The 24,753-nt window shown below is 37.5% G+C and overlaps 1 protein-coding gene across 2 annotated transcripts in view; it reads right to left on the bottom strand.

Annotated features, from left to right (window-relative positions):
- Nucleotides 1–24,753, bottom strand: part of DHX9 (DExH-box helicase 9) — a 41,293-nt gene that overhangs the window by 5,761 nt on the left and 10,779 nt on the right. The window contains exons 6-25 of one of the 2 annotated variants that reach the window (XM_027565525.1): nucleotides 23,957–24,105; nucleotides 22,409–22,545; nucleotides 21,550–21,596; nucleotides 19,922–20,058; nucleotides 19,320–19,409; nucleotides 19,065–19,226; nucleotides 18,836–18,913; nucleotides 18,078–18,269; nucleotides 13,879–14,020; nucleotides 13,363–13,445; nucleotides 9,508–9,664; nucleotides 7,369–7,469; nucleotides 5,786–5,999; nucleotides 5,511–5,605; nucleotides 5,157–5,230; nucleotides 3,848–4,000; nucleotides 2,000–2,160; nucleotides 1,095–1,206; nucleotides 387–548; nucleotides 151–278 (exon numbers count right to left, since the gene is read on the bottom strand). In XM_027565525.1, coding sequence (XP_027421326.1) covers nucleotides 151–278; nucleotides 387–548; nucleotides 1,095–1,206; nucleotides 2,000–2,160; nucleotides 3,848–4,000; nucleotides 5,157–5,230; nucleotides 5,511–5,605; nucleotides 5,786–5,999; nucleotides 7,369–7,469; nucleotides 9,508–9,664; nucleotides 13,363–13,445; nucleotides 13,879–14,020; nucleotides 18,078–18,269; nucleotides 18,836–18,913; nucleotides 19,065–19,226; nucleotides 19,320–19,409; nucleotides 19,922–20,058; nucleotides 21,550–21,580 — 2,272 coding nt within the window. In that variant the 5' untranslated portion in view covers nucleotides 21,581–21,596; nucleotides 22,409–22,545; nucleotides 23,957–24,105. The remainder of the gene's footprint in view (nucleotides 1–150; nucleotides 279–386; nucleotides 549–1,094; nucleotides 1,207–1,999; nucleotides 2,161–3,847; nucleotides 4,001–5,156; nucleotides 5,231–5,510; nucleotides 5,606–5,785; nucleotides 6,000–7,368; nucleotides 7,470–9,507; nucleotides 9,665–13,362; nucleotides 13,446–13,878; nucleotides 14,021–18,077; nucleotides 18,270–18,835; nucleotides 18,914–19,064; nucleotides 19,227–19,319; nucleotides 19,410–19,921; nucleotides 20,059–21,549; nucleotides 21,597–22,408; nucleotides 22,546–23,956; nucleotides 24,106–24,753) is intronic. The other variant, XM_027565524.1, reaches the window with a different exon arrangement.

Below are 24,753 nucleotides of genomic sequence, written 5' to 3'. Positions count from 1 at the left end.
AAAAACTGATTATCACCAGAGTTCAAAAAACTTAAGAAACAGCTAGGAATACAAAAAAAAGCAAAAGCCTTATGTTTAAAGCTAAAATATACTGGACTGTCAATGTGAATATATAATATTAATAAGGTACTTTAGATATGAGAATCTTACCTTCTGGAAATCCAGAATTAATCAGAATCTCTTTGAGCTGAACTTTGGCTTCCCAGGTCATTCTTAGTGTTGCCATATTGAGTCTTTTGTGCTCACAGAAACGTATCTCTGCTTCTTCTCCGCCCATTCTAAACAAACAGGTTAAGAAGTTATGCTCAAAGCCTAAAGAACTAGATACAGATTACAAACTAGACAGTTCATTCAATCTTACAAATCTTTGTCTTTCAAGCCCATACCTAGCATCATCCCAAGCCTGGAATACTGATAAAAGGGCCACATGATCAGAAAATCTGTTTCCAGCAAAATTTCGATGGATATAACCCAGTCGCTTTCCTTCACTGATGAACGGCTCTGGAAAGCAGGTGGCGGCAGAGATGGTACAAATAGCGTCTCCCACGCTGAAAGAGACGAGAAAACCAGTCTAAACCACATTCTTGTTCCAGCAACTCGCGCAGTACAGTCAATTGTGGATCAGGGTATCAGCTATCATATTGCTTTTTTAGTACTGAAATTGGTTTAACAAAGAACTTTACAGCTGCTCTCCAGAAGAAAAAAACATAATGAACTTTGATGTTAATGGATGCTTATTTACCATAAATTGACTAAGTATTCTATTTTCCTTTCCCATTCTCCCTCATTTTACTAAATCTCTTAATCTTCAAAACTTTCTCTTTCTTGGACAGCTGCTTAACCTCCTAGAGGAAATGCACTTCTCTTGATAAATCTGTGCTCTTTGTCTCAACAAATTAGGCCCAGGTATCCATCTACTAAAACAGTCTCTTCTCATTTCACACTTTCCTCAGTATCTGAAGTATGCCACTTCTCTACTGAGGAATATTTAAGCTTTTTCTTCTATTTGGGCCCATCCTGTTTTTACTGGGAGGGGGATGAAATTCTGAAACTGTTTTACCATTTAGTTGTAAGCAATAAAACAAAGCACTTACTAGAAAATACATCCCATTATCATCATTTTGCCAAAACGAGGCTCAATGGGGAGTTTAGCCAGGATTCGTCCTAGAGGAGTCAACTCATCATTGGCATCTAACGCATCAAGCTCTGCGGGGAGAGATTTCTTTGTGAGCAGAAACAGTAAGGAACACCCCTTCAACCCCGGCGGCGAAGATGAAACTTAACTTTACAGATTAAGTTTCTGTAAACTTAGATACTGACTCAAGTTTTCATCATTTGTCAAGCCAACTGCCAGCATTATGCCCATATCAACAATTCTGTTCACTCAAAAACAGAGCAAGATTAATGAAGAAAGCACTAGAATTAGGCCCTGTAGGCTATAAAGCTGAGTACCGTCCATGAGAAGTCTGTAAGTACAGTAATAACTATAACAGGTGCATAAAACATGCTGTAACAAGTCTGACACCATCTGTTAATAATTTTTAGAAAGAAATGAAACCTGGAGAATAAATTTCTGAAGTTCACATAGCAGATGAGCATGAGATTAAAAATTCAAATTGACTCCAATGTTCTTATTTTTTTCCACTATATACTGTTTCTCTAAGTGTGATTAGAAAACAAAGAGGTTCTAAGAGATGTACATAAAATGCTGTGGGCATCATGAATAATTCAGTCTGATCTTAAATATTGGTTAAGAAATAACATCTACCTTTTCTCCATTTTTTTCCCCAAATGAGATTCATATTACTACCCCTTTCTTACCTTATATTGCTCATTTTATATACTGATCATACTAAGTACATTAAGCAACATTGGAAGTTTTACTATCACAGTCCTGTGGACTGTATCCTCTTCTTGACTCCTTTGTGAAGTGTTATTTATCAGGACAAGACAGATGGTATAATTGACATGAACTAGGCAGACCTGTATTTGTGGGTACCTCTAAGTGTGTGCTCCGCTTCAATCACAGCATCCAAAGGCGGAGGTTCAATTGCCTTGGCCAGAAACTGGCCAATTCCTCCCAGACGCAGAAGTTTTATGCTCAAAGCAATTTCATGCAATGGTGTTCGGAACATCTCTGGTGTCATGTGGGTTTCAAGTCTAAGAGAAAATAAGCATAAAATAACCATCTTCTTTTGTGTACACACGTGTTTAATTAGCAAAAACCTTGCAGAGAGCTATCAGGCCCTTCCCTCATCCTTCCACAATTACCGAAGAACACTTATATTTACTATAAAGACTCTCTTCCCTTTTACAATTTTATTAATAAAAACTACACAAATAAATTAACAATAGTATTTACTGAGAGTTTACTGTGTGCCGAGCACTGTTCTCAATACTTTCCATTACTGACATACTTAATTCTCAAACAAATCCTATGGAGTTAGCATTATATTACCTTTTTTCCCCCACTGAGGAAAGAGACACAAAAAGGTTAAGTAACTTAATCTCATTTTGTAGAATGGGGAAATAAAGACCTCAAGAGTGTGAATAGGTACAAATAATATCAAAATGCAGGTCTCTACATTTCTAATTCATGCTTATTCTATATGAACTACTTGTAACGAAGATTCAGAGGGACCATCTGGAGGTGAATGCAAACATTTCTGGCAAGACTTAGACCAGCTTAAATCAGGTTTACATAAACGCATATAGCATACCTATACTTTATCTTACAGAAAAAAAGAACAAAAATCTCAATCTATTCATGCTGTTACTAGCTGTGAGCTGATTTTACTCCAAGATGTTTCTTCAGTTCAAGGGAGAATCCAACCTTTAAAAAGAACTAAGTATCATGTTGCAGCCAGTTGCCTGCATTAATTTCTGATGCTCAAATAAACCTACATTTACAATTACTAGGGAGCCATGCTACCAGTATAAAAACAAATCAAAGCTCTGATTTTTATTCAGTGTTATATACATCTAGACCTAAATTAGTCTGGCCCACAATTCTTCATTGTGGTAAATACACACACACCCCTAACTTACCTTTATTATCAACTTGTTAAACCTAACGTACACCACACTGATTTCCAGAAAACATACAACTAAATAGATACCTTAAGTCTATAATTCAAGGCCAGTACTTTTTTTATTTAAAAAAATTGGGAAGGGGGGCGTTGTGGGGAGGCACACAGGGAATACAACTTGATTTGGAGAGCCAACAATCTGAGAAGATGGTGTGCTTATGCCCAGAGAAGTATATTAAAGCACCTGGTCTCATCCACTAACATTCCCCAAAAGGCCTTGTGGTATAAATGGGAAATGGACAAGGCACTGACAGACTTGGATTTCAGCACTGGAGAGGTCTGCTAAGCTCCTCAGACTCTGGCTTCCTTAGGTGAACAACACCCTCTCTCTCTCACACACGAGGCAGGTCATATGACAGAGGTGATGTGCTGGGTGGTTGTGGGGTCTATAAACGCATATTTTAACATATTTTTCCAGAAAGCTAATCATTTCATAAATATCAGTACTCCCTATGTGGTGCCAGAATAATGCACATATATCCTTTTTTTTTTTTTTTGGTGGGGAAAACACATCATGCTTTTAAAAGATTATCAATAAAAAGTATACCAGTATCAAATATGCCACTGTGGATAATTTCTAATTTCATCTCATTCTCACCATAATCTTACATCTAAGCTAAGTTTCCTGCAATGAACTTAACTGAAAGCACTATGTACTGAGTTCATTAAGTTATGTCAGGGCAGAGGTGTGGGGAGGGGCTGTGTGTGTAAAAAGGCTGAAAGAAAATCTTCCTTCTTCACTCAAGAATTGGTCTTACCTCTCAAAACGAGCTCGGCTGCAGAGGTGAAAGCAGAATCCAGGGCGCACACGGCCAGCTCGTCCTTTCCGCTGCTCAAGGTTTGTTTTAGATGCCCATACTGTAGCATAATTGGTCATATTGTTGTGAGCAGTGAACAGCTTCACTTTTTGCCTAAATAGGAATGGGCGGTTAATTCTAAAACTCACATGACTATCAATACATGGCTATTATATTTCCACCAAGTGGCAGGTGCTTCCAGATAGTTAGGCCTACCTGCAATGTCTGTCTGTGAGCAGCACCAAGAATCTGACCCTGCACTCTCTAAGCTGCCAACCTACTATGAGCTGATTTAACACATACGTGCCACTTGCCAGCTGGATGATCTTGGCCAAGTTACTAATCTTTCTGTGACTCATTTTCCTCATCTGAAAATGTGTATAATACTAGCACCTACCTCAGAGTGTTTTTATTTATAAACATTTTGTGAATTAATGAACACATAGCATTTAAACAGGATATGGCACATACAGGTAACTAAGTGCTAATTATTCAAGGCAATTCTATTCCAAAGTTTATAACTGCTAGGCAACCTATGATCTAAAGACTATGTGCTAAACCGGAATACGTAGTACTTCTAATGACCTCACCAAGCGTTGTTAGCAAGGTACTTCTGGAGCCCTGTAGCAAACTCGGAATTTGTCAATGTCGCACACAGGCAGCTGTCACTAAATGACTGAGGTTGGCCTGACATGGGCACTGGCAAATCTTTTTCAACTTCCAGGACAGGCTTAGGGACTATACTGAAAAGACAAGCTGCACAAGCTGGCTGGACAGAACCAAGCTCTGCCGTTTCTGTCCTCTCTGTGTATTACCTTACCTGTGACACAGTGCCGCCCTGGCTGTGTCCCAGGCCATCTCATATAAATGTGAAGTCTTAATTCTAAGTGAGCGTCCTACAAGTAGGACATTTGTCACAACCTAAATATTGGTTATCTTTACACACCAAATAGCTCACTATTGTACTATGTGCAGTGGTCAATGGAAACACCCAATGGCTTATGAGAAAAACACCAGCAGATAAAAAGAGTGAGAAGCAGCCAGAAGCTAACATTAAGCTCTGTCACTTTCTACCATAACTGATACGATGATCAACACCAAGAATCACTCAGTAGCCTGTAACTCAGTATACAGAGATACAGCACAGTAATTTTGATGGTAAGAGAATAGACTTTTAAAGTGTTCTGATTCTGTAAACTGACTTTAGACACTACATAGAACTTTCTAAAGATTTCTTATATCCCAGGCAATGGGTTCCTTGTGAACTTACTTGCAGGAGTCAATGACATAAACAACATCATTTATGGTAATGCTTGTCTCTGCAATATTTGTGGACAAAATGATCTGTGAAGAAATGATATTTTAAAAATTACACTCAGGAAAATATTTTATTATGTACTCAAAAAGAATGACCTGCCTATGTAGTAAGTGACAATAGAATTACAAAAGTTTAAAAACAAAAACAAAAACCACTCAATGACTGGATAACTGGAAAAACCACTAAATTCATGAAGAAAAGACCTATGTTTTTCTTCCTCAATTTAGATCATTTACAAGTAACTGTTTTGGATAGCTCTTTGAAGTCTGTCTCATTTAATATCTAAGGCACTTGCAACCCTGTTACCTTGGTTACTCCACTTGGTACTGGATCAAATACTTTGCGCTGTTCCTCTCGCGGAATCTGAGAATGCAGAGGTAGAATCTGATACCGGTGGCTTCCTGTAACAATATGGAAAAATTCAGGTCTTAAAAAGGAGCCTAGTTTAAAACTGACTACATTATGTACTTTTTAATAAAAAATCGATGCATTAAACTTTGTTTTCACATACTGGCGAGGGAACAAGCAAAATCATTCATTTCCCACTCTCAAGTAGTTGAAAATTCAAGAAAGACTCATACCAAAATGTGGATTCATTTCCAAATGTTTCTGCATAGTATAAATCAAATTCCAGCCAGGCAGAAAGACCAACACCGCTCCAGGAACATTAAGGGTCTCAATGTACAGAAGTAGAGCTTCAATGAGTTCAAAAGGAGTTTCCTTTTCATTCAGTTGAGCCATGCTTATCCTTGTTTCTGCACCATATTCATCACCACAGATCAGGTTGCAATTTGCCTGCAAAAAATAGGGAAACATATTTTGGACTGTCTCAATTACCACAGCCCACAACTAGGCAGATGTGTTCTCAATGTCCAAATGACACCTAAATATCCTTATTATCTTTAGCTGTTTAGTTGTATTTAGCATATAGAAGAAATTTAATTTTTAAAAATGTAAAACCACTGCATACTGGCTTACTGAATTTTTCCACTGACCAACATGCCCCGTAGGACATGACTAAAATTCAAAGCACAAACTCTTCATTCTACTGAAACTACTAATGGCTCTTTCTACCAAGTTTCTCTCTTTTGACTATAAACTTGGTTTTTCAAAAATATTTTCCTTACCGATTAACGAACTGCTTCTATGATCCTCTCTTTGTATCAATTACTGTATAATTACTTTATATATACACAATGCTTCTCTGTGTAATTTCCAGACTCATCTCACCCTAAATATTAAGTCCTTTAATTCTAAAATGAGACCTACAGACAGGGTATTGGATCACCTTCATCTGAAATACTATGGTTGGTATTTTCCAAAAAGTGTGCCTGAGAAACAAAGATAACCCAAACCTTCAGTAACGAGAAACAAACTTGTTATGATTCCCAACCCCCATAAATTTTCTAATTCATCAGAAGATTTGAGAACGTAATTCACAATATAATTCATTTATATCTTCAAATCGTCTGATTAAAACTACCAATCCTCAAAAAAAAAAAAGTCTGAGGTTATGTTTATTATATTATACATTGTTGGCTGCCGTGTAGTCTTCATTCTGCTCACGTTTCCAGACTTAAGACGCATTTTAAAATATCACTGGTCCAACTCTTAAGCACTATGAAATAAGTGTCAACTTTTCTTTCCTGTTTCTTCTTAGGAAATCCCTCATGATCCCCCACTTTAATACTCTCTCCATGTGCTAATGTCATCACCATACAGTCTGTGTAACCAAGGACTGTAACTGCTGCTTCTTAAAACTTTACTGTACATATGGGTCTCCTGGAGATCTTCTTAAAATGTGGATTTTGACTCAGTACATCTGGGATGGGGTACAAGATTGTACCTACCAGTTTTCCAGGTGCTATGGCTCATGGAAAATAGAGCAGCAAAGTCATACAAAATAGTTACTAAATATCCTCCTCTTTCCTTTTTTTAAAAAACCTTTATGCCAGAGATAAAACTTGTATGAAAAACTTTTCACTGAATGTGGAATTTTTTGGAGTAAAATACATCAGTGAATTCAAATACATCAGCGAATTCAAAGATAGATATTAATTTATAGAGGTTTTTTTGTAATGTTAACTCGTTATCTTTTTACTGAAATCATTCTCTGTAATAAAAATTTTGCCCATAATGAAAATTCTTCATTAAATTCACTTACATCATCATCCTCACCACCATCATCATCCTTATCCTTCTTCTTCTTGTCCTTTGGTGGAGGAACAAAGTGGGTCATCTGAATACAATCTTCCAAAAAGTATTCTGCCAGGACAATATAATCGGGTAAGTAACAGCAACCTTCAGAATGAGCAGTCTTTAAAACTCACCCTCTAATTCACAATTCAAAATCATTTCCATGCCCTCCAATCTGATTTTTCACAACTACCAAGGCATTTCAGGGGCAATAACCTGTTTTCCCAACCAAACTCAGTGTTCCCATTTCTTAAACCTTGAAGGAGGGGGTGAGGTATCTCTTATACATACATGTTCCCACAAAGCCAGTCAGGGTATCCACCAACAATCATGGACTGCATACTGTGCTCTATATTGTATACTCCCGTGGTGTGTTACATGTGGACAGAAATTAATAATAAACCATAGTCCATCCTTATAAAATGGGTTCCTTTCAGTTACTACTCTAAAGAAGGACCTTAGTGCAAACAACGGCTGGAACACCTACTGATCAATTATGCTCCTGAGGTTCTCTGAAGTGTTCCAGAAGTGTTTTGGAAATGTCTCATACTCTAAACACTTACCCACTACACCAAAGAGCCCCAGAGTACCATTCTCATCACATTATATCAAAGGTACATATCAACATGACTCCTCACTGGTGATATTAACTTGATCATGGTGAGGCAGTGTTTGCCAAGTTACTTGTTTCCCCATTTCCCTACGTTACTCTTTGGAAGCAAGTCATTAAGCAGAGTACACTGAAGATACAAAGAATTAAAGAGTCACTTTTTTGAGTAACAGAATCTACGTAATTCTTTCTGTAATTCTTCATATGAAAGCTGTGTCTTTATTACCCAGATATTTATTCAACCACTGCATAAATTAATCAGTTCAGTTTAGTTGCTCAGTCATGCCTGAATCTTTGAGACCCCATGGATACCTATTTTTATACTTCAGGTTATAATGCAATAATATGTTTTTTATTTTTCTGTTCCAACTATTCCATTTTTGGCCACTGAGAGCTTACAGTTGACTCCTATGTCCCTCTGACTCCTTCACAGTTTTAAGCACTTCCTTACTTTCTGGTACTACAAGATGTTTTAGGCTCATCTTGTGTATTCCCTGCCTCAGAATCAGTTTTCTTTAAGGACATCTGGTTCCTTTAACTGGAGAATGGTATTGGAAACAAGATCTGGGTATCATACTAGAATGTCATTACTTCTAGGCGTATTCAGCAGACAAAGCTAGGAAATATACAAATTCATGGATCCAGACTTGTCTGCATTTATTTACTTCTATTAGAACATGAGTTCTTACAAATGTCTACAACTGTAATCCAATACCACAGTTTATTCACGTCTTCCCTCATACTCACCTATATAGCCTCTCACTGCAGCAGTTAACCTGGTTCTCACCACCTGCCATCCACTTACTTATTTTCTGAATCCCAGTATGCATGCAAAGCCATTTGGGAATTACTAACTGGACCCTCATGAGATATGAGTGCACTGACTTTTATTTCAGAGCTACTCTTTTGAATTTCAAAAGTTACCATCTTGACACAGCTATTCATCATTCCATATGTACACTGAAAACTTTTTAGCTTATTTTCATGTCTTCAAATTAGACTGTACCAAGTAATTCATTTTTAAAACCAAGCTACTAGATGACTATCATAGAATATGGTGATGATAAAAATCTTCCAAATAAGTTCTTAACAATCAGAGATGCATGAATTTGACAAACATTCACCTTAACCTTGTTTCAAAATCTGCCTGCTCTGCTCTACAAAAGATTGATTCTCTAGTTAATTTGGCCCTGGCGGCTTAAACTTTTAACAGCATTTTCCATGAATATATATAGGCCATAGTAATTTACATTTGACTGTACAGAATCTTAAAAGTTTAGCTATTAAGGATAGACAATTTACTGGATACGTAAACTCAAGTTGAGATCATTCACTACTGCTTGACTAAACCCCAAGAATGTTATGATGTATGTGATACCCTAATTTAGACTTTATTTTAAATATCCTTGAGATTACTCCTATCTCTAGGATTAAGGAAAACTACACACTACTGCACAAAAAACGCTCACCCTCCCACCCTACTCCCACAATATTTACCTTGAACCGGGAAAGTCCTCCCATAAACTTCAATGATTGGGCAATTGAAGAAATATTCACAGAACATGCTAGTATCAATAGTAGCAGACATGAGAACAATGCGCACTTCAGGATAAGCCTGAACCACATCACGCAGCACTACCAAAAGGAAGTCAGTCTATTAAAACATAAACACAAATGGAAAAACAAATGAATTAACAAGTCCTTGCTCATGAGATACACCTAAAAAGACTTCTGAGTTATATAAGCACAAGACATCAGTGAAATTTGGTTTTTAGGTGGCTTGTAAGATGAGGGATTACAGTGGGACGCAGCAGCAGTACTTTTTAACAACAGTTGTAGCCTATTTGTTATGGGGATTCGAAATGAGTGCTATCGGGGTAGGGGAAGGGAGAAGAAAAAAATTTAATGAGAGGAAATTTTCAATGAAATTTACATTTTCAGTTGCACAAACTTTACTTAAAGAAAGGGAGAAAGTCACGATGAGCCTATAATCAGTTTTCCAATCACCTGTAAACCTAATCTGAAAAATGTTGAAAAGGTTGTACTTAGTCCATTTAAACAAATAATGATCAAGGCACTTATTTAATAATGTAGAGTTTCCATCAACCTACCAAACAACATTAAAGGTGGATCTCTGACAAACTTTTCTCTGGCTATGGTCTTCAAGTCCATCATTCTGCCTCCCCAAGCTAGAGAGAGATCCATCATTCTCAATCTTTTATTACTTTTCATATACTTTCCTCTTATCTATATGTGTATCTAAATACATATACAGACATATATATGCATGAATACATCGAATTTTTAAATTTCCCTATTCTTAACTTTATGAGAAGGTACGATATTCTATGTCACCTTTTGGGATTCCCTTTTTCACACACTATAGCACTGCTAAGATTCACCCGCGTGTGTTACCAGTCTGACAAAACTACTTAAATATCACAATGTGTGTATATACCCGGTAATTCACCAGAAGATTTCCGGGGATGCCCTCTGCAGGTATCGATGTTGTTTTCAGGATCTTAATCTTCCAAACTTTCGCCCTCTGAACATTCTGGTGCGTACCTCCTGTGGTACATATCCAAGTTTCCATGAGTAAGTGTAGGTAGGGAACTGTACTCAGAGGGTGTGAAATGTTGAACTTTGGGAAATAATGCTCAAATATTTTCCTAAGGTATTTCACCGGTTCATAAACCACCAGAAGCAATGGATAAGAGATCCTGATGACATTTATATTCTTCAATACTTGGTATCATCACTTGTATTTTATTAATCAAGTGGATATGAAGGAGAAGTATCTTATGGTCTTAGTCTGTACTTTCCTATTCACCAATGAGACGCAACACCCCACATCATGTCTACTAGCCAAATATAACTCCTCTTTCAAATTTCTCTCCTGAGCCATCTGTACTTTCTTACTAATTTGCAGGAGGTGTTTATATATTGCTAATCCTTTGTTGGCTATATTGCAATCTTCAAGCTTGTGGTTTTCCTTAAGGTATCTTTTGAATGAATAACTAATATTAATTTAGATGAACACATCAGTGTTCTTTCATGGCTAATGCATCTCACGTTTTAAGAAATTCTTCCAGAAGGACTGGGACTTGTTGCCCCATAGAGTTGTGCCTACTGAGGACATGAAATATGCCTCATCTAAACTAAGATGTGCTCTAAGAGCAAAATACATAGATTTTTGAGGATCTAACATGAAAAAGAAAATGCAAAAAACCTTGATAATTTTTTATATTGACCACATGATGAAAATTTTAGATATACTAATTTTGTATTTCTCTTCACCTTTTAAAATATGAGGCTAGAAAATTAAAAATCACACGTGTGGGCCACATTATATCTTTACTGGGTACTGCTGTTTAGATGTCTACTTACGTATTCTAGTTTAAAGTTTTAAAATTGCTTTGGCACTTAGACCCTTATCTACCTGCAGTTGATCTTTGTATTTGGTTATGAGGTAAGGATCGAACACTATTCAAGTATCTCCTTATAGATGCCCATTTGTTTCCAGCTCCGTTTCTTGAATAGTCCATTCCCTTTCCCACTGATCTAACCTGACATCTATCACTCATTCTACTACACCAAAGCTGCACACAACACTATCTGTTTCTACAGTCTGTTACTCCATCAGTCAAACTGTCACCCCACGTGCCACACTATCTCAATTACTAGAGCTTCAAATTAAGTCCCAGATCTGTAAAGCAAGAGCCTTCATTCTGCCCTTCTATAGGAGTCCTGGTTATTTTTGGTCATTAAATCTTTCCTATTTACAATTATTCCATTAAAAAAAAAAACCTACTGGAAATATGATTAGACATTCAAATGTGGATCAACGTCAGATGAACTGACATAAGTCCTTCTAGCCATGAATACAACCTACTCTTTTCTAGTATTTTGTTATGAAGTTTTATTTTTCCTATAGAGGTTCTGCATGTCTTTTTGTTGGAGTCAGTCTTAGGTGTTTGACATTCTGATTAGTACAGTGGTATCTTTTTAGTTGTTTTCTAGCTGTTGGTAACATACAATGCAACTGACTTTTGTATATTAACTTTTTATCCCGCCACATCGCTAAGTATTTCTAATAATTGGTCTTATAAGTTCTTTGGGGTTTTCCCTCTTAAAGTGACACGTTTAGATTAGGGACATCTGAAAGAGAACAAAGTTTCTGCCAAGTTGTTTTTCCATTTTTACTGAATGAACAATACATTAATATAGACCTGACAAGCTTTCAAGAAAAGCTAACCAAAACCACTTATTTTGGGGGAAATTAGTAACAATAATCCATAATGTTTCTCTGGAATTATTTAAACTGGAAGAACATTTGTGTGCTACCTATTAGTAAAGATAATACTGAAACATTTTGATTGATTAGAGGGGGAGGAACCCTGCATTTTCAAAGGATTTTGAATGACAAAAGCAGCAAATATGTTATCCAACCAAACAGCTAGATTTGTGATTTAAAAAGGTCATCCAGGCAAACTTTGTTGTAGCACAACAGTAAAAATCCATTTTGTTAAAACTAAATATGATTAACAACAACGGCAATGGAAGGATTTGCTAAGGAGGAGGAGCACCAATGAATGTTTAAGTAACAGCAGTTTGGCAATAGTTTGAATGACTTATTGTCCATCCACTAACATCTGTGTTTGGATATGTAAACAGTGCCATAGAAAAGAGTCACTGCTTTACGGGATCAATCTTTGAATTATACACTGTATAAAAAGTTAATTCTATATAAGTTTTGCTAAGAACCAAAAGGATCAGGTGTGAAAAATCTAGTTTTTTCCCCTTAATTCTGGTATTATTACCATTAACGTCAAAAAAGACGAAAACTACAAATATCCAAAAAACACTGTTAACTGTATTAAATTGTAAAATTCCCTAGTGGCGCAACAGTTAGGACTCAGCACTATCACTGCTATGGGGATGGGTTCAATGCTGGTCAGAAAACTGCCGCCAGCCACATGGCCAAAAGATAAAAAAGTAAAATTTATCACAAATTTTCAACTCAAAGAAAAACTGATCAGTAAAATTCCATCAGATATTCAGTGATAAATCATTCAGTTACTGAATTATGCTACAGCTTAATAATCACTGAAATTATACTTACTTTACAATAAGAGGTCTTTACTTTTAGAACTCTGCTTTAACAAAAAAAGGGTTTAACTAAAGGGTTTAACATTTGCTAAAACAGAATGGCCAATATCTTAGTGACTAGAGTACATAATTTTGTCAGAAGTTGTAAGCTATGGAAAAATGGAAATAAAGATATTCTACTTTGATCTCTCTTTATTCAGAGTATTAGTATCAGTACCTTACTATAACTCTCTGGTTACTTACATTTATGTCTCTTTCATGTATTTCATCTACAATTACATGACTGATTCCTCGAATGCCTGCTTCTAGTTTTCTTAGGAGCACACCTTGAAAAGAAAATCAGAGCAAACACTGGAGATGAGCTTCTATGTTAAAGTAGGGAGGTACAGAAAAGTGCAAAGAAACAAATTTCTAGACAATCATCCATGCTTCAACTACTATAACCCCCGCATTTTAGAAAAGAAACAATCACTGGTATAAGTTCTTGATTTGTACTTTGAAACACCCTTGTCTAATGAAGAGTATGAAAAAGATGTTACTCTTGTAACCTAAGTTGATTTCATTTGCTCTGTGCTACAAAACCAGAAGTGTATCATACTCTCTAAGAGGAAAATGGCCAAAAGTTCTGTTTAAACAAGAATTCTGAGACTGGGCTCTTGATACATCATTTCCAGTCCTTCTGTGCTGTTATCAAGTTTTCTTCACAAACAAAACAATGTACACCCCCAGTGAAAGGCAAAAATAAAACCTGTCACTGACCTACAGTGCAAAACATTATACTCGCATGAGGGCGAGGAAGTATGGACTCAAATCGAACGCTATAGCCACAGCTTTTTCCAGGCTCTTCTCCTCTCTCGTATGCAACTCGTTCTGCCACAGAAACGGCACTGATTCTCCTGGGCTGAGACAAACAAAAAAAGTGATTTAAATGCTACAAAATTAACTTATTAGGGTTATTAAATTACCTGACCCTGGCAGTTCAGTAATCAATAGAAAGAATAATAGTGATATATTTAGAAAGCTCCAAAATTTAAAAATAAAAATTTAATTCTATGGCAGACATGTTTAAAATGCTGTTTTTTACTTTGTATATAAAGTGATTCCAAGGTTTTTATAGAAAATAAAATTTCTTCACCACTGGCCCTAACTCTTAATGGTATCAAGTGATCTCAAGAGGGAAACCGATCACACGTGGTAGAGAGCTTGTTGTTTTAAGTGAAGGCACACCTTTAAAGAACTATTTAACTGAGATGTACGAGCTACTAAGAACGCGAACAACCTGATCCTTTGCTGTATCTACCATTCACCCATCTATTAATTCATAAGGTAAGCAGTCATAGCACATTAGTATCAGGTGCCACAGAAGTTGCTAGACAAACAGAAAAAGATAAACAAGCCCCTCCCCCAAACCACACTGAAATCACTCCTAGTTTTGATGAGCTTATGTAGCTGGGAAAACTGAATGTACATAATTGTTTCCTGCAATGTAGGAATAAACAGGCTGAATCATAAGGACGATGCTATGGGTTTATGTTTTAAGTGTTGGGCCTTGACTTTTCTGAAAACTTCCAAAGATTTCCCTATCATCCAAGTATACAAAACAACATTATACTTGGTAGATATTATGGCTAGTATGATATCCTGTGAGTATAGCAACAAAGGTACATGTAGATTTAGACTATATGTTTCCAGGCTGCCCTGGAATCAGAAGACACAGGCCACACCTCCACACCACTGGACGTTTTCAAGCAGAAGTTAGGTGACCATCTATTGTAAATACTCCACTCTGAGAAGAAAGATGGAATAATTCTCCGAAGCATTTTTCAACTCCATAAATTTACTACTTTATGAAGGATATAACAATAAAGGAAAACTAGTGAATAAATGAAAGCTGTTTTATATGCAAGGAGAGAATAACCCTTGATCCACCATTCCACACTAGTTTCCTTGGTTTTATATTTGTTGCTGCTGCTGCTAAGTCACTTCAGTAGCGACCGACTCTGTGCGACCCCATAGACGGCAGCCCACCAGGCTCCCCCGTCCCTGGGATTCTCCAGGCAAGAACACTGGAGTGAGTTGCCATTTCCTTCTCCAATGCATTAGAGTAAAAAGTCAAAGTGAAGTCATTCAGTCGTGTCTGACTCTGTGCGACCCCATGGACTGCAGCCCACCAGGCTGCCCTGTCCCTGGGATTCTCCAGGCAAGAGTACTGGAGTGGGCTGCCATTTGTTACAGCCTACTTATAGAAATCTGTGCATTTTACAGATGAAGCCCACTGGAACTGTCCAAGTTTATTTGGGAGGGGGCACAAGTTAGTGAGCAAATAATACAAAGTTGAAGACCATATTACAGAAACTATTCTGTCTAGAACAAACAGAAGCCATTTTTGTCTGGAACAACTTGGATTTGGTAAATCAGATAGAAGGTGAAAAGTATCACTTCCTACTGGGGCAGGAGTTAGTTTTTTCCTACTCATGACATGCAAACAACTTCTGAGTGAAAATACAGGTGTTCAGCTCATTTGTTGGGAGTCTGCATTTTTGCCTATATTGCTGGATTGTTCTGAGTGTAAATGGAAAGTGGTAGCACAGGGAGGGCAGAACAGAACTCAAATGTTCTGTAAAACGGCATCCTCCTGAACAACAGGTCTCCCGAAAGGTAAGTATTAAGAGGAAGGGTCCTTTACTGATAGGTGTAGTTGGGAGTTAGAACGTCTCCTGTGAGGCAAAGAAATCATAGCTAATTTGGGGAGAAGGGCAATCAAGGAATAGTTTGAGAAGAAAAAAGCTAAGGGTCCTATCCCAGAAAAATGGACACCTATCCTATCTCTTCAAGCTTACAATATCAATTTTAAATGCATTTCTTCAGTCAAGATTTTTAGATCCTCCCCAAACCCAACTCTCCTATAAAATATACAGGGCAATTTTAAGACATATATTCATTTCAGACACATTAAAAGCATGGTTTGCACATGTCCACATAAATGTATATGCACAATTTTTTGGGGGGGTGGGGGGGGGCGCTATTTCAAGGTTCAAGACACTCCCCTGAGTATCAATTATACTTTCCAGGTTAAGAATCCCTAAGTCAACCCTAGTCAGCCTAGGAGGTGGTATCCGGCTACCTGCGACGCTCTCCTTCCAAATGCCAGAAGTACAGGGTTACAGCTGACAGGAACCACTTTACCTAAGAAGACTTGGAAAGGTAATTAGCTCTTCCCTAATTGTGGGACAGACTTGCTAGCATTGCTTATAAGTGGTAAGGTAACCGAACGTGGCAGTCAAAATGGGGAACACTGAAGGCAGACTGGTTGTGAATACTAGTTTCAACCACTTCCTGTGTTAATCTTGGGCAATTTTTAAATCTCTTTGTGCCTCAAGTTACTGAAAGAAAAATACTAAATGATACAGTACTTACATCTTAAGAGTCATAAACTTTAAATGAGCTCAAAAATATCAATTGTTTACAACAGAACCCAGCATATAATAAGCATTCTGCTAAAGTCAATCATTTATCTGTTTTTCTATCTTGTCTACTCTTGTTCTGATTGGTTGTTATTGAACCTTATGGTGATAAGATAAAAAGAGAATCAAGCTTTGAATGCAAACTTAAGGACAAAGTACTCTCAGTTTTACCTTATTTTAGGCCCAAAGAAATGGGAATACCAGACCACCTGACTGACTCTTGAGAAATTTATATGCAGGTCAGGAAGCAACAGTTAGGACTAGACATAGAACAACAGACTGGTTCCAAATTGGGAAAGGAGTATGTCAAGGCTATATGCTGTCACCCTGCTTACTTAACATATATGCAGAGCACATCATGAGAAACGCTGGGCTAGATGAAGCACAAGCTGGAATCAAGATTGCCAGGAGAAGTATCAATAACCTCAGATATGCAGATGACACCACCCTTGTGGCAGAAGGCAAAGAAGAACTAAAGAGCCTCTTGATGAAAGTGAAAGAGGAGAATGAAAAAGTTGGCTTAAAACTCAACATTCAGAAAACTAAGATCATGGCATCTGGTCCCATCACTTCATGGCAAACAGATGGGGAAGCAATGGAAACAGTGACAGACTTCAGTTTTTCAGTCTCCAAAGTCACTGAAGATGGTGACTGCAGCCATAAAATTAAAAGACATTTGCTCACTGGAAAAAAAGTTATGACCAACCTAGACAGCATATTAAAAAGCAGAGACAATACTTTGCCTGCAAAGGTCTGTCTAGTCAAAGCTATGGTTTTTCCAGTAGTCATGTATGGATGTGAGAGTTGGACTATAAAGAAAGCTGAGTACCGAAGAATTGATGTTTTTGAACTGTGTTGGAGAAGACTCTTGAGAGTCCCTTGGATTGCAAGGAGATCCAACCAGTCCATCCTAAAGGAGACCAGTCCTGAATATTCACTGGAAGGACTGCTGCTGAAGCTGAAACTCTTAAAACTTTGGCCACCTGATGAGAAAAACTGACTCATTTGAGAAGACCCTGATGTTGGGAAAAGATTGAAGGCAGGAGGAGAAGGGGGTGGCAGAGATGAGCTGGTTGGATGGCATCACCGACTCAATGGACATGAGTTTGAGTAAACTCCGGGAGTTGGTGATGGACAGGGAGGCCTGGCATGCTGCAGTCCATGGGGTTGCAAAGAGTCGGACACGACTGAGCGACTGAACTGAAATGAGGCTCAAAGACTCCCTTCAGGCCCAGACAGTAAGAATCTACCATATGGTTCAGTTTACCTTATCAGTGAAAGATACCAGAGATTAACACAAAAGTTAAATTCTTTTCATGCCTTTTTTCTGTTTTTAACTTAAAGGGGCCTAATGCTCTACAACTTTCAGAATTTTATGTCACTACAAAGGGAAGCTGATCAAAGAATTAGGAATGCTCTGGCCTTCTAGATGTTTCCACCTCTCAAACACTATTCACAACAGGCACATGCCTCATAAACTGGCTTGTTACTTACCTGAGTTACTACAATGTTACACTCAGCTGCTCGGTCATTCTGGATACAGTCATCTAGAATAAACTGGGGAACCTGTGTGGTTTTACCACATCCAGTAGCACCTCGAATAATGACAACTGGATTCTGACTAATTGCTTCCAGGATTTCACTTTCAAATTTCTTCACAGGCAGTAACTCTCTCTCCTGTAAGACCTGTATTAGAAAAGTTACACTTCACATGTCCACCAACATACATATCAGAAGCAACTATTTTAATTCTGAAAAAAAAAACAAAACAAAAAAAAACACACAAACCAAACCTGCCATCTCGAGGAAAAGTTACTCCTTCCCACTGGCTTAATACTCAGAAAATACTTTTTGATAAAAGTGTATATACATATACACACACACACACACACACACCTCTAATTGAATAGCCTCTTTCCATTAAATTTCTGAACAATATCTTTTGGCCTTATCCGCATCCTTATTTTCCTCATTTTTATCCTGGACATTACATATACATTACCTTTCTTCTAAACATTTTAAGTCGCTTTACTCAGAAAACACCAAAACACACACACATGGAAAGTTATTATACTCCATCTCTTCATTTACATTAAGAACAACAGGCCCTTAACTCACTACTCCTATCCTCAGAGGTAACTAGGATTATCAGTTAGAGTAGTATCTTTAATTTGCCTTCCTAGAAAGGGCAAAAATATATTATTCACTGTCTTGAAGCTCTTAAGCACCATATGTTTAAATACTTCACTTACTGCTTGCAAATCACGATCCTGTTCCAGCTGATACATTAACTCATTCTTGAGGTCCATGCTAATTTGTTCGGGAGTAGCCTATAAAATGGGAAAGCAACAGTCACACAAAAGCGTAATTCAGCTTCAAAAAAATGAAGCTGAATTCATTTCTTTAAAACTAGACATCCTAATGAAATATGTTCAAAAATAAAACACAGAAGTCTGATCGCAACAACAGTGTTGCACTCACATAAGCCAGAGGCCCCTCATCAATGTTGCTGCTAGTCCAAGGATTCCAGTTGGATTGTGGCGGTGACCAAGGAACCACACCCACTGGGTTTTGCCGCTGAGATGGCTCAAACTGAGCCAGTTTGCCAAGGTTGAGTGCAACAGGCACAGAGGGATCTTCAGGCTATTAAAAAAAACAAAACCAAAAATATCAGTTGCTTGTCTGACTGAAGAAAGTCAACACAAAGGTGAAGAACTTAAGTATCTGTATGCTTACTATGGGCACGATCTCAAGATTTAACTCTTGAACAATGTTCTGCAGCTGATGCTCCAAATCTTGAGAAAGGTTCACTTTGTAAGGCTCCACCTACAGAAAAGGGAGAGTCATCAGAATCGTGTAACATACATATGAACACTACTCGGATTTACTACGGGAGGGTTAAGAGTATGGAGTTGATACTAGGCCTACAGTAGACCTAAAGCCAACAAGAAGTCAGTTCCCTGGTGAAAGAATTACTTTAATGATGAGGAGTAAGGCCATTTCCATTTCTTGAGGCAAGAGTCCTACAATGATCAAACATCTTTAGCCAAATATTAAACAGAAGCTGAACTGAATCTCACGGGCTTCCCTGGTGGCTCAGCGGTAAAGAATTTGCCTGCCAATGCAGGAGACCAGGGTTTGATCTCTGGGTCAGGAAGATCCCCTAGAGAAGGAAATGGCAACCCACTCCAGTATTCTCTCCTGGGAAATCCCATGGACAGACAAGCCTGACGGGCTACAGTCTATGGCGTCACCAAGAGTGGGACAAGACTTAGTGACTAAACAACAGCAAAACTGAATCTCATATTATCTCTGGGCTACTAAGTCTAAAGACTCACTGTCTCTCCTTCTTTCTTCTTTGTAAGTCCAGAGTATGGTTCAATCACTCCAAGGTGGTAGAGTTGTCTGACAAGTGACAGCGCACAGGACTGTGCTGCCAGTTTTTTATTTGATCCATGTTCACGTGCAAAAATCCCTATAATTTAAGTTCAAAATTACCAAAGAGAAAAAGATCAATTGTCTAAGTACAGAAACATCTCATCATAAGCAACTAGAAGGTTAGGGTACAAAAGCTGACCTAAAATACGGGATTAAGAGTTCTAAGCTCCTTTTCATTCTAACTGCTAACTCAAACCAATACCATTAACAGCTGACCATCCTGGTTAGAGGCACACACTAAGACACATACCACATACAAATCTTTACATTAAAAGCAAATAAACTATTTTAACGAAGCTGTCATTATTAACATCATATAGCATTAAAACGGGAAGAATTTAACTTCTGAAAAATAAAGGATTAAAAAGCAAATCAAAGGAATAAAAATGGGTCCAAAGTGCCCAGACCAGAGTCAAGCAATTTTCTTCTATTAAGGGTCAAAAAATATTTCAGGCTTTAAGGCCATATAATCTCTGTCACAGTTACTCAATTCTGTCTCTCAAGAGTGAAGCCATTTACTAAGAACACTTCAACTAGAGTTTGACTATGGGCCCAGGAACCAGAAATGTTATCATGTTTGTAAAGAGTTCATAAATATAAGACAGAAATAATAATGTGTTATATATTTGACCCACCAAGCTTAAAATATTTATCTGGACTTCTACTAAGTTTGCTATTCCCTGATGTAAACAAATCACTGTAGCTGTGTTCCAAAAAGCTTAGAACTCCTATCCACTCAAAGTATTCTTAAGTCTAGGATTAAAAAAATTCAACATCATCTCCTAGTGCTTCTTTCAAAGACTTGATTTTCTAAGTTTTTGATACACTACACTTAAGTCATAAGAATTATCCACTACACATAAGTGCGTAATTCTCAAGCTGGAAAGAATCTTTTCCCACTTCTCTCAACTTGTAGTGAGGTAAACTGAGTCCCAGCCAACACAGGTATGATTTCATTGAAATCATTAAACTTGTTAGAGACAAAATCAGGTACACAGAGCTATTGTTTACTTTCAAGCATGACACACTGCCTGCTTTTAAACTTACTAAGAATAAAGAATACATGCTCATGCTTGTCTTTTTACTTCCTTTATGAATAACCCCAGTTGGTTCCTTAAATGCCTTAAGAGTAACTTTCTCAACTTTCTTTCTTGACTCTGTGACACTTAAATGCTCACATTCACCTTTAGACCTCAAATCCTATCATCTGATTAACTCCTTTCTAAATGTCACTAAGTTTTACCTGAAGGAGCTGTATCTTTTCTGTATCAATGGAAAGATTAATTGACACTGGCACATTCCTCAGCAGCCTACCACCTCTTACCCTTTGAAATACAATGCTAGCACAATCTTTCAACATGTAAAACTGGGAAACTGGGCCTGCTTATCACTAATATTCTAAGACACCCTAAATGGTACCTTATAGCATGGACTCTGTCAAATTAATAATACATGTGGCTCAAGACTTTATAATGAATACTACTAAGCTATACAAGACTCAGAATATCAGGAAAGCAGGAACACTTACTTCTGCCTATCTGCTTGATATAAATGGTCATTTCTGCAATAAAGCTCCTGTAACAACATATACAAACAAGGTTAGAAATTTCACCATTAGAATTATTAAATCCAGGATTCTTAAATCAGGCTTTCCAACTGCTTAGGCAAAGCAAAGCAAAAAACCACTGTAAACATTTCTGTTCACTCCTAGAACAAATGAAGTATATAAACGTCAAATAATGCACAGCACGGCATGAGACAGCGGTAATCAAACCTGATGAGCCAACTGTTCATGGAAAGAAAATGTTAGGAGCTCTGATTCCACATTTACTTACTTTAAACTGTATTTCAAGGCTGCAGTCTGAGTAGCTAGAAAACATTCAGTGAAAAGGAATTTTCCACTTAGCTTGAGGCCAAGAAATAAAGTAAGTCCAATACTCTCCTTAAACTACAGTTGTGGTTGTTTTCCGATTCTTTGCATGGGCCACCCACTAATGATTTCAATCTGTTACGATCAGCTAAAAATAGGCTTGTGTGCCCACATACACATGGGAGTAAGAACACCGAGCCCATGTCAGTGGCTGGAGACAGGTCTGCTATCTGCCTGCAGTTGGAAGTAGCCCTTAATAACAACAAAAAAATTAGTTTATATAAGTCAAGTCTCGGAGAACAAAATATTTTTGAAAACTATAGCTAAAATAGCTAGCAGATACTAGGGAATAAATTTGGGCTTTAAAAAGGGGAAAATTGCCCTTTGGAAACTATGCTTTCTGATCTTTCCATTGCTCAGGTATATTCTAACCTTGGCTTTGTGCTGTGAATAAAAGGTCAGGTGAGACTTACAAAAAAAAAATGTTAAGATTCCTTCCTATACCTCGTGAACTGACCTTCAGGCACAGCGGCTTCAGGGGTCAAAGGCCACTGGCTTTCAGGGAAACAACATCCACCCTTTCATTAATGACACCGATGGCAGTATGTTTCTCAGCCAGGCTTAAAGTCAGCACTCAATCTCATTCTCCTCCACCTAGGGGGGAACAGCAACACCAGAAATCAGTTTACAATAGTTTCCCATGTGATTGCTTAGTTCAGCCTAAGCAGCAGCACATGTGTGTATGAACACAGACCTCTAGTGTTGCTGTCTGTTATGCCTTTAAAGGACATACAAAGAGCAATGCTGTCCAAGCTCCCCCAACTGCCTCTGCCTTCCTTGTCATAGCCTGAATTCTTTAACTCTTTGTATCAGAATCAATTAAGATATTAAAAAAAATTTACAGTAAGTTTCAGGCATACTTAAATTATCTAACTGCCCTTCAAGTTATCAAGAGCTACTAAGCCCAATCAGTGTAGAAAAACAAAATTTGAAAAAAAAAAATCATCAACAAACCAATCTTTCTTTTATAATTTCTGATGGTTTAATAAAGTCAGATGTCAAAATTAAGTATTTGAGAATTCAGAATTGAATAAAACATTGGGAAGCAGGGGGAACCATGCTCTGAACATCATTTTGAGCAATATCAAAGTTTTATTTCAGTAATAATTATTTTAGGGTTGCTAGATGCAACACTTTGATTTTTAAAGAAAACAGTTTTGATGCATTTTGACTTAGTTCATATAAGGACAGCAAATTAAATCATCCAGATTTTCATTAAAACATCCCCTCCTTTTCAATAAAATATTAGTGCCCCCAGAAGAATCTTATCCATATGAGCCTTCCTGGGAGTAATAATTACTACACCCTGGAATGCTCTCAGGAAGAACAGCAAGCAGGCTGAGAAACATACTGTCACTGTGAGAACCTCCTCCTCCTTGTATGTTCAGTTTATGAAATTTAACAGAACAAAAGTGTGCCAAACTTAACTCACATACAAAGATGGAGGCTCTCCTTCAGCTTCACAACAGGCCCTTAAAACGTCACTAATAGGACTCGAACACAGGCAACTTTCAAAGCCGATGGGAAATTTGGTTCTAGATGTAACACCATCTATCTCTGAAGACTCGAAGTGTCTAACTTGACACGTTAAAGAAATAAACATTATAACTGCTTCTAACACCACAGAGAACAACAAACTTACTACCTCTGGCTGACTTTTAAGTCAAACATGGACAAACCACTACTTGAGGCTACTACTGAGGCTTTTGCCTCTCAGATTCATACGAGAACCAGAAGTCTAGCAACAGAAAGAGCAGATTTTTTGCAGATTTTATTCTTAAACAGAAAATTTTTGTGATTTTATTCTTAAAATCACACTCCTAAGAGAAAACCTTAGCAAACTGTACATTACACAACAGTGACAATTTTTCTCGGTCAATATAACATATCTTTTCACCATTTTCTACTCATCCACAAACTGAACCAGATGCCACGTACAAGAACAGAACAACAACTCTACAAAACCCTAACTTACTACAGAAGGAAAAGAGTGAAACAAGCAAACCTGTTGTGATCGGGACCCACTTGCGTGTACTTATATTCTCCTTGAATCTTTTCTTTTTGGAAATATTGGTTCAGACGAGCCTTAGCATTTTCCAAGGTCCAGTTTCCATGAAGTCCAGCATTTAAATCCACTTCTTCAGATTCAAGGGTCTGTTGAGTCAATAATTAAACTTGGCTTCATGATGCTATGTAGATTTAAGATACACAGTTCTATAACAACAATTTCTTTGTACCATGCTTTAAAAGTGCGGAAGTTGTCTTTTAACAGCTTTTAATCCTAGTCAAAACTGAGCCAGAACTAGTTCTTACTCCATGTGACGGTCCTATCACATAAACAAGCTACTGGTTAATGCATTACACATTTAAACTGTTCCTAAGAAACCTTTGACCAATTTCTTTAGGCTGGTTTAAAAACTTTAAACAAATAAAGTGAAAGGATTTTCACTGGTGGTCCAGTGGTTAAGACTGCACTACAAGGACATGGGTCTGACCCTTGGTTAGGGAATTAAGATCCTGCATGCTGCACACAGCCAAAAAAATAAAGGATCTACCAAGTTAGCAAAGTAAGCTATCTTATCAAAGCACTTTTACAGCAAGTGCTCAAGAAATGAGGTTTACTGAGGCAACTAAGTTTCCTACAAAGCAGATGAAGAGACTTTTTATTAATACCAGGGAAAAACAGTTTTATTTCACAGGCAATTCTACTGACCAGAATTAACAGGTAGCTTAGGTTTATGGTGTTTTGTGTGAACTATCAGTCTCAAATAATTTAAACAATCACTAAATTATAAAGTTGCA

Source organism: Bos indicus x Bos taurus, chromosome 16, assembly GCF_003369695.1.
Source record: "Bos indicus x Bos taurus breed Angus x Brahman F1 hybrid chromosome 16, Bos_hybrid_MaternalHap_v2.0, whole genome shotgun sequence".
Taxonomy (NCBI): domain Eukaryota; kingdom Metazoa; phylum Chordata; class Mammalia; order Artiodactyla; family Bovidae; genus Bos; species Bos indicus x Bos taurus.
The sequence above is the reverse complement of the archived record's forward strand: the minus strand, read 5'-3'. Positions and strand labels throughout refer to the sequence as shown.